The 10,498-nt window shown below is 38.3% G+C and overlaps 1 protein-coding gene and 1 pseudogene across 1 annotated transcript; both read left to right on the forward strand.

Moving 5' to 3' along the window:
* LOC126782252 (heat shock cognate 70 kDa protein-like) overlaps positions 1-5,355 on the forward strand; it is a 92,608-nt pseudogene extending 87,253 nt beyond the window's left edge.
* Positions 5,356-6,324: 969 nt separating this feature from the next.
* LOC126784623 (SKP1-like protein 20) lies at positions 6,325-6,807 on the forward strand. The gene has a single exon (XM_050510097.1). The coding sequence runs from the start codon at positions 6,328-6,330 to the stop codon at positions 6,805-6,807; it is 480 nt and encodes a 159-aa protein (XP_050366054.1). The 5' UTR covers positions 6,325-6,327.
* The last annotated feature ends 3,691 nt before the right edge of the window (positions 6,808-10,498 follow it).

The raw sequence follows: 10,498 nt of genomic DNA on the forward strand, positions 1-10,498 counted from the left end.
ATTCGATTTCGAGTTAGTACGTTATGAAAGACTTGTTGTTTGATGAAAAATTGAAAGCTGGGAAATTTAGGATTTCAACTTTAAATGGACTTGAACGGCTTAATAAAAAGAAATTGTACACGATGCGAGCAGATCGAACGTGAAAATTGTTTATTAGTTGAAATGAAAGATACACCTAATTTGGGGATAAACGTATACGTTTTATTGTTGAAATGCAACACAATAACATAAAACTAGCTAAAGCAGACTCAAATGCCACTTTCGAATGACTAATAATGTATCACGCACCATAATTGTGATTAAGCACTGTCCATTCGAAATTATTAATCTCTTTTGCAATCGTGTCCTACTGAAAATTTAATGGAAAATTTTCTATTTGTGGGACAATGAATAATGAATGACAATCGTCGTCACTGATCATGAACTTGTATAATTGTGACTTAGAAAATACTACAATTATTTGCGTAGTAGTATTTCACTATTTTTGTTTGTTTCCAGGGATATTTCTTTTTCCTTTGTGCATGATACGAGTACTATGGGGCTCATAAATCTTGTATGATCCTCGTTTCATGAATTTGGTACATGTACTGTTGTACATACTTATTAAGAGGCACACCTACCATTTTGCTGATGACTCATGTAAATCCACATGCAACATTACCAATTTGTATTTTTATATTATTTGTTTTAAGTTAGTGCAATTTATTGTAAAAAATGATGATACATGGAATTGATCGTTCTATGTTAGGTCTTTGTCATGAAAATGTTGGTTCAAGACTTGCCTAGCTATAGCAAGGCAAATTTAACAAATTACCAATGTTGGCCTCGGAGATACAAATAAAACAATATAATTGTATTAACATAAGCTTAGGTTATATGTCTCTCCTTTATCCAGTTTTAAAATGTCAAGACTTAGTAAAATTCTGTTACGGTGAATTTCTTAATTAAATTTGTTGTTAAATCACTTTAAATTACACAAGAATGTACAAATGAAATGAACAAGAGTGTACGAATTATATCATACCACCTGTTTTAGCTCAGACATAATACTTGGATGATGATTTATGTTAATTAACATAACACCAAATGCTTCGATTGAAATTATTTTACAAGGTAGCTAAAAAATTCATTTATCCTTTTTTGAAATTCGCCAAAAAATTCATGCATGATAATAGAATTGTTGGCAAGTGAGAAAACGTTGTCCCCACAGTGGAGGCGTGGAGCCCATCAATTTCCCTCTGGCTTCAGAGAGAGCCTTTCGGACGGTACGTTAACGGAGAGTGAAACGACGCCGTTGGGTAATCATTCGGTTTCAGTCAATTTCATGTGCCAGGTGATGCCCTGAATCCATCTAAGTTTTATTAGATGTTCACAAATCGCAGCGATAGTACTTAAGCTCTTATAGTGGCAGCCTCAGCTTGTTAATTAACTTTGCCTTGCTCGCATGAGTAATAAGTAATGATAATTAAGGACCACGTAGATTACTTGCTTAATAAGTAATAAGGACCACATAAAAAATTAGCTACAAGAGTTAAAAACACTAGCTAGAACAAGGGCAATTTCTGCATCCATGTGTTTTATCCATGCTGTTGTACTTTAACCATCCATCAAGAAGTACTCTAAATCTCGATATATTGATGAGATGATGAACTGGTCAAATTATCCAAAGAAATGTAATCACTATATTTTACACAATAGAACCATACTGTATGGATCATGCATGCAACTAATTAAAAGGGCGATCAATGAAATCAAATTAATTAGCTTCAATCGTTTTAGGCTCACGATTTCTCTGCTCGATGCCTTAATTAACGACAAAATTAAGCATATATTATTGAAAGTTTGAAACCATGCCAAATTGTCAATTATATACGTACCGGTTCGATATTCGGTTCACTACAGTAATTTAAAGCCTGGGCCAACTCGAAAAACCTAAACCGAAATATTGAACCGAGATCGGCCCTGGAGAATTCAAGACGGTAATTTGGAGTCAAAATCTTATTATGAAGTTTGCCTTTCACCTTTTGGCTACCTAGTGCGAAATTTGAAATGTGATTTATAAAGAAATGGTTGATAAAACAGTATGTAATCGTTATCACATCAACACATATAATGTCAATGAACAACTCAAACATCACATATAAGGTGAATAATTCTTGGCATTCAATCATTTATAATCAAAATCACAGGAAAAATAAAACTCAAACCTATATGTACTTTCCATCAATTTGCTTATGAACTTCTTGAGAATCCCCACCAAAATTTTAAAATTTAACTATTACTAAACCTTACCAATAGATAACATAACAGTCATTGCAATATTGTTTTGTAAAGATGGATCATCTTGCATTTTTGGCAGCAAAATCATCTATCAACTTTTCATTGTCGGGGTTTGAGGGATTTTTTTAGGGGAATGAAATAACTTCATTAGGCAAAATCTCTTCCATGATCACAAGGATAAAATATAAGAGCTCTTATACAAGCTAACCTAAGAAAACAAATAAATGCGCAAAAAACGCGTTTATTATACAAACCAAAGTTTGAAAAAGTCCGAAATGAAACCGGAAAAACACTAAAAAGTAAGAACTAAAGCATAATGACTCCCTTGAGTCTAATCAAACAACCTTTGACACTAACACATCGAGCCCATGACATCAATTTGTGTACTCTCAATGTTAGTAAAGTCGAAAGAAAAAACAAGAAGGAGCATCATCCTAAACAAATCTAGAATACTAAATGTAGATAACAAAACCTCACAACCCTAGTTTTCCACAAACAGCTTCAAACTAGGACTACAGGTGGCTTACATTGTGTATGGCCCAAGTAAAATAGCTGAAGCAAAAAGAAAGGGCCGAACAAAGGGACAAAAAGGCCCATTCGTTTAGCCACATCCTAAGCCCAACCACCCACTAAAGACCAGCAATATGGCCTAACACGGGAATCATCCACCGACCATTAATGTCAACGGTCGACATCCGGTGGTCTGATCCTACCCTCCACCATCGCAAAGAGAAAAAGCTGGGTCAAATTGATGTCGCCTCGAAAACCCGTGTCGTCAGCTTGGTTATTAAAGGGACATACAAGGACGTGTCGGCCCCTAGAAATAAGACTCACGTCACCACTATCGCTGGGGGAGACACCGCGCTAGCAATCCAACCAAACCACAACAACACTTGCCGCAAGAAACAGAACTCCAACACTTGAAATCCCACTATGTATTAGCTGCACAGATATTGAAACACAGAACAAAGCCTTTGTTGAGAACCACTTTGAAACCAGAACAGGCTTCCTACAACGCCGCTTCAGGTGTGGACCAAATTCCGTCCAGGAACTCTATTCCCCGACGAGAGACATGAACGTCCCAGAAGAGGACGACTGCACAGGTAACCCGCAAGCAGAGGGACGAAGAACGCCGCCGCGTATCCACGAAACTAGGTCTTAGAACCCAAGGTTTCGATTTCTCTGCTCTGAAAAACCTGGAGCGTATTATTTGTTGTTTTTTTTTTCAGTTTTATATTGGGGTTTGAGGGAATTGAGGCAGAGGTTAGGGAAAAAAGATTTTGGGTGGGTCGAATAATCTGGGTTTTAGGGAATTAAGGAGGCACCTCTGCTCTACGGGATCGCTTATATTTGCGCTAGTTAAAGGCATAGGTTAGGACTTAGGGATCACAAATAACAAATATAAATGTTGATTATACAAAAAAAAGGGAAGGTTGGATTTTGAACCCAAGACTTGTGTGTCACTAAGAAAACCACCATGCCAAGTTGACAACTGCTCTAAGGTACATTATATGTATAAGAAGAAATTATTCAATAGGGTTGTTTCAAGATTAAATGTTAATTAAAGACCTTAGTTTAGGAGTTGATAAAAATTGCCCTAATTAAAGAGTGTGAAGGATAAAAAGGTATATTTCCCTTTACAAAATGATAAAATGAGACTGTTTTTTTTTTCACTCTGACCTTTATACCATTTCCTTCTTTTTTTACCTGATTTTACTTTAACAGACCTGGTTGTCTCCTTTCTCTCTCTCGATCGATCGAAGCTTTCTCTCATCGAAACTCTTTCTCTCCGTCTCTCTCCATATCGAAACTCTTTCTAGATCGAAATTCTCTCTCTTTTTGTTGAAGATGATGACGAAGATGAATACGACCTGGTCACTTCTTCTTCTCCATCTGCAATTCCGCCATTGAAGCTCCTCTTCTGATCTTAGGTAATCAATGCGCGCCTCACATCAATTTCGCCTCAATGGTCATTGTTTTCTTGTGTGATTTCAAATTATCATTCAAATCATCATAGTTTATTTCGGTTTCGGTAAATTATGTTGTGTGATTTTAGTTACAGTGTGTATTTGCTATTTAGACAGGTTTCCGGCATTGTTAGATTATAATTTACCCTCTGATTTCGTACATTGCTTGAAATCCTATAGTTCTTTGATTTTTTTTCGTTTTGTCTCACAATTATGTTGGTAGTTACTTTGTCAACTAATTGAGCTATGTACTTGATTTTAGCTGGTTTGTCAACTTTGACAGTTACATCTGTCGTTTCGATTTTGTTTCATGGTATCTTGATGTTTCTTTTGTTTTGTCTCACAATTATATTGGTAATTACTTTGTCAGTTACTTGAGTTATTTACTTGATTTTAGCTAGTTTGTCAACTTTGATGGCTGCATCTGCGTTTCGATTTTGTTTCATTGTATTTTTGAGTAGTCAGTAGTTTTGATTTCATTCGGTCTTCACATGTTGTTTTCCCTTTCGTTATATGTAGTCAAAATGAAGAAGTAGATATGTTGATTGCTTCACATTGTTTCGAGTCTATAGTTTTGAATTTGCTTTGTGTGTTACTTTCATGTTCATAGTTTCATTATTTGGTCATTTGCTTCGTAGTTACCTTGTTAGTAATTTGCAGCTCAGACAATTACTTGTAGTTACTTTTGTTATTACAGTTCCAACACTAGTTACACTGATTGTATAGTTACTGGGTATTGGTAGGTACTATCTATCTGATTTTGATTTCTGATTTTGATTTCTGATTTGTTTGTATGTGCAATGGAGGGTTTTATAGCAAAGCTTGTTTATTCTGGTGCTTGTTTACTACAAAGTATGACAACCAACGTAGCGTGCTGTTCAGTGTGTTCGAAGGTGAGAGTAAGAAAGCCTCAAAGAATAACTTTATGGGTGAATTTAGGCTCTACGACATTCCTCCATCTCCCAAGGGTATTCCTAAGTTTGATGTTTGCTTTGATATTGATGCCAACGGCATCCTTAGTGTTTCTGCTGAAGACGAGTCCACCGGCAACAAGAAAGGGATTACCATAAACACTAAGACAAGAACCTCCCAAATCCCAATCATATAGAGATGTGGGTGAAACTGAAAGTGAAGTAGAGAGTGAACTTCACTTCAATTTGAGAGTGAAATTGAAAGTGAAGTTGAGAGTGAAACTGGGGATCATGGTGGGATTAAGACGATCTTATTCAACAGAGATGAGTTTCTACCCATCAAAAACATTCCTCGAGCTCCCGAGAAAGTTTTGAAGTTTTATGCCGACGACGGACATTATGTCGTCTCTGCTGAAGACAAGTCCAGAAATAGAATCAACACCAATAAGACAAGAAACATGAGGTTAGTCTTGATCAAACATGACGTACTAGAGCCTTAATTTTTTGAATACCTCAAATTATTTGAAGTTTTTAACGACCATGTATGAGCTCTCGTTTAAGCCATTTTCATTTGTCATTGCAGGAATGGAGGATCCTTCCCACATAAGCTTAAAACCATGGCAAATCGGTGGCGTGGTTATGTTATTAAGAAATTTGGTCTTCTTAGGTAGATGAATTTTTGTTGCTCCCATGTTGTTGAGAAATCTACAATTTGGTTATCTCGACATTGTTACTTCATTCCTTAATTATTTGACCAAAATATTTGGACTTTGGGACACATGCAATGCATTTCTCGACATTCTTCAGTATTTCATGGATCCAAATATACTAGTTTTGTTTCCCAGTGTCGTTAACTGAAGCAATATATCTATATAATTTTGCATTCAAAGATCCGGCGCCAACTAATTAACAAAACACGTTTTTGAGGGTTTTTCCTATTGAAACATGAATGGGCATATATAACAAGTTTCCTTTTACATTGAGGAGAAACTTAATTTCCCGAGCATATTATGAATCCCTATTGCAGTAGTTTTCCAATTCCAAACCAGAAAAGGAATATCTAGAGACACAATAGATACTATAAATAAGGGGCAGGGGGGCAAGACTTTGAAAGCACACTCAATTTTTCTGCCAAACTTTCAAAACCTTGAAACCGGCCAATAGCTACCATGTCGAGCGAGAACAAGAAGATCCTAACCCTGAGGAGCGAAGATCATCATACATTTGAGATTGATGAGGCTGTTGCTCTTCAGTCTCAGACCATCAAGCACTTGGTGGAGGATGGCTGCGCCAATACCACCATCCCCTTGCCCAACGTGAAATCCAACATCCTTAGCATGGTCATCGAGTACCTAAAGAAGCACGCTGAGGATGAGGATTGCAAGAATGATGACAAGGGGCGTGAAGAGTCTCTCAAGAAATTCGACAAAGAACTTGTCAACAACGACCAGAGCACCCTGTTTGATCTGATATTGGCAGCCAACTATCTGGAAATCAAGGGGCTACTGGACTTGACATGCCAGGCTGTGGCAGACATGATTAAAGGAAAGACTCTCGAAGAGATTCGCGAGACTTTCAACATCAAGAATGACTTCACTCCTGAGGAAGAAGAGGAGGTTCGAAGGGAGAACCAGTGGGCTTTTGAGTGAAGCTTATTGATCGTTCTAAAACTGAAATTACAGTACTAGCTATTTGTTTTGTTTTGTTCGCTTTATTGTGTTTAGAATAATTGTACCTGTTTCCGAAATCTTGTGTTGGTAATTGTCACATGTATCACGTGTAAAATATGGTAACCATGCGTAAGCTAATTTTTCTCGTCTGCCTTCTACCTATGATGGTGCTAGGATATCAATCACAACCAGCCTCCTTGCACTACACCTTGTATTCGATGGTGTAGGCTTGAATCTTTGTACGGACTCTTTGTTCTACGCAGCAGAATCTCTATAATGTACCCTTATGAGTGATTATCTCCCAACTCATAAGTCTCTCTACACACAAGTGTTTTCCGGTTTCCAATTACGTGTGGGGGTTAACAAGTAATCACATGCATACTCAGTTTTGTGGAACTAGTGTCCATTTTCTCATTTATGAATTCAAAGTACAACCTAAAACCTAGTATGGATCTTTACAATGGTTTGTGTAACCCCAAAGTCTCATGCTTAAGACTTCTAACTATTTATACCTACATCTAACATGGAAGTTGACATCCCCAACTTCCCTAGAACACATGACATACATGTCTTTATTATAGGTGTAGTGGACAGTCCCCACTACTAGGTAACTAACTTCCTAAATGATGTGACATGCTTGCATGCTTTGCCAAGGCATGCAACTGCCCATGGATAACCTCTCCACAATATGCGCTAATTGCCCATGAATTACCGCCCACTAAGCAGCCAACTAACCTTCCATAAAGCCCTTGTAACTGTCATTGTTCATGTTCTACAACTGCCTCTGGTGACGAGGCTAATCTCCCCGCAACTGCTTGCTGACGAGGCTAATCTTCCTGCACGGTCTGCAACTTCCTGGTGAGGCTAATCTCTCCCCATCTAATATGCTTGCTCCATGCCAGCGAGGCTAATATCCGGCCAACTTCCTGCCTAGTGCTTGCCGAGGTCTGCTGGCGACGCCCATGTCCCTGTCTAGTCAAATTTGTCCACTTCCTTGCTGGCGAGCCCACTGATTATGCTAGTGAGACTAATGTCTAGCCTAGCCTTAGCACTTGTCTCCGCGGTCTGCCTTGCATGCTGGTGAGGCTAATATGCCTGCATCTGTCGAGGCTCATATCCTTGCAACCTGCTGTACTGCTTGGCACCTGACTCTGTGCTTGCTTGGTTGTTGTAGCGAGGCCAATATCCCTGCTACTGATTTTACTAACTTCCCCGCAGCTTGTCCCCCTGGTTAGATTAATCACCCTGCCTCTGTTTCTGCCTAGCGAGGCTAACCTCCCTACTAGTGAGGCTAATATGCCTATGGCATGTTCAAGGGTGTAACAATAATCTTATATATAGTTCCAACTTATTTTCATAACATAAGAGAAAATTTACTTTATTTAGATATCCATGATTAATTAGATCTGAAATCAATTTTGTTAGACTAATCATTAAAAAAAATCATAGGCTCCAATTTTCTCGGAGCGATACCAAAACCTTATCTAGGGTTTTACGTGAAAGTGCAGCGGCAGTCTCCGACCTCGCCTACAACAGAATGCCTCGGTGTCAATCCTCCGGAGAGGGAAGGTAACCTGGTTCTGGTCAGAGGTTGGTTGGGAGTTGAGCAGGTGATTTCGTTGGATTTGGAGCGGCGTTGGAATCAAGTGGTGGCTTTGACGAAATCGGTGAGAACTTATCTTCTCAACGATGAGACCGACATTGTTTGCAACGATAGTCAACGAGATCTACCTTCCGATCCTAAATCCCATATTTGCTAGAGCTAGAGTTGGTGGGTGAGCAGGCAACATCGTGGACCTAAATCTGATGTCTTGGTTCTCCAACAGCGGTGTTTCAAGCTTCCTTAGCAGCGGAGGAGTCGAGTTTCACTTCTAGATTCACTTCACTTCTAGATTCACTATGGCCTCAAGGCTAGGCAGGCCACCGGATTGAGGTGGTAGAGAAAACCATGTAGTCAACGTTGGCCATATCTACTATACGGGAGAAGAAGGTTTTGGACTTTCGTCTTTTGGGCTGGCTCAATCCAATTCTCTTTCTTCTCATGTTGATTTGGTTTGTTTCTGACTCATTGGGAAAGATCCTCCTCAATCTATAAGTTTCAACCAATTTTCCGTTTAGGGTAAGCAATTGATGCCTTAGACCCGAATCCGTTGGTTGATTTATCAAAACTTTGTGTTTTGAGGAGTTACATATTTGTTTTGCGTTTTCATCCCTAGTTTGTTCACTTGTTTAAACTTTTTTTAGACTTTGGTTTGTTAGTAAGCGCATTTTGGTGCATCTATTTGTTTTGCTTAGGTTTAGCATGTATGAGAGGTGGCATGTCACCTATTGTATTTGGTCCTTATGACCGTGCATAGTGTTGTTACCAAATGAAATAAATTCATTCCCCTCAAAAAAAATTTTTGTTAGACAAATCTATATCGTCCGTAACTCTATAAACCTAGCTTTTTAGTTCGCAAAACAATTCGTCAATTTCCCTTACATAAACTGATCTGCAGTTCGTAATAAAAGCATGTAAGAATAAGATAGCATAACAGGTACGTGTTGTTCCACTTGTACGTGATAAAAGCTTTGCTAGTTGGATCTAATTTTCTACTTAGTTCACCACTGGATCACCAGTTACCTCACAATTTCACCAGGTTGCATTGTCTGTCTGATGTACAATTTCCCCATTTTCCTCATTGAACAAGGAAGGACATCATTAATCTCTTATCCCCAACAACTAGCTAGGTTACCAGGGCATGCGGCTCAAATCATATCAATCCATTTACTGAGCAATTCATACAATCATGTTTTATGGTGGTTAATTATAACAAATAGAATAAAACGATGCGTAGTGCACCCAGTTAAGCAATTCAGTTGTTTCGAAGGTGGCCCATGACATCAATCGTCAATGTCTGTTTTCTACAGCTCTACTCCTTTGCGTTGATCCTCATTTCCATTTTAAGTACATGCACGCACTACCTTCCTTCTGTTGTTTGATGCCCTGAAATTTTTGATACACTCATACACAAAAAGACACTTTCTATCCAAAAAAAAGACACTTTCATGCAGTGATCTATGACGATCGAGTATGGAACCAAACCCAGTTAAGCAGCCATGGAATTCAATGTGGGATCAAAGTTCACACTGTTTTTGGTGAACTATATGCAGCCCTCTTTTGGGAAGAGGTCGAGTAATAATGCCTTAGAAGCTCAAGATTGACCAAAGAGATATTGAAGGAACTATAGTTAATTAACTTGACACCAATTGTCAGGTTGAGTAATATTTGTAGTTAGCAGTTATCATATTGGCTACTTCCCAAATTATTTAGTTTCCACCTCTTTTAGTGATAAGGGTAACACCTCAAAATCAAAACATCAATCATATCCGAGCTGATTAGGCTTACACATCAACTTCATAAAGTGCCAGTCATTTGGTCAACAGAAATAGTTGCAGTGGCAAATCAAGATACAAAATTTTATTTGCTAAAGCGTGGAATAAACTTATTTTGTGTATATATTGAGAGCATCATTATTGAAGCTCACTTGGTTTTTCCTTGAACTTGTCATGTGGTGAACGTTCATGATATTGTCTGAAGTTCTACAACAAAGTGATCCTGGATCGATTGGGAACCCAAAGCAGTACAAACTTCTTAACTGTAAGCGAAATCACATAACACAATTACCAC

This window comes from Argentina anserina, chromosome 2 (assembly GCF_933775445.1).
Source record: "Argentina anserina chromosome 2, drPotAnse1.1, whole genome shotgun sequence".
NCBI lineage: Eukaryota > Viridiplantae > Streptophyta > Magnoliopsida > Rosales > Rosaceae > Argentina > Argentina anserina.

Bases quoted from the DNA above. Each gene is read 5' to 3' on its own strand.
- LOC126784623 (XM_050510097.1), top strand. From the start codon at position 6,328: ATGTCGAGCGAGAACAAGAAGATCCTAACCCTGAGGAGCGAAGATCAT.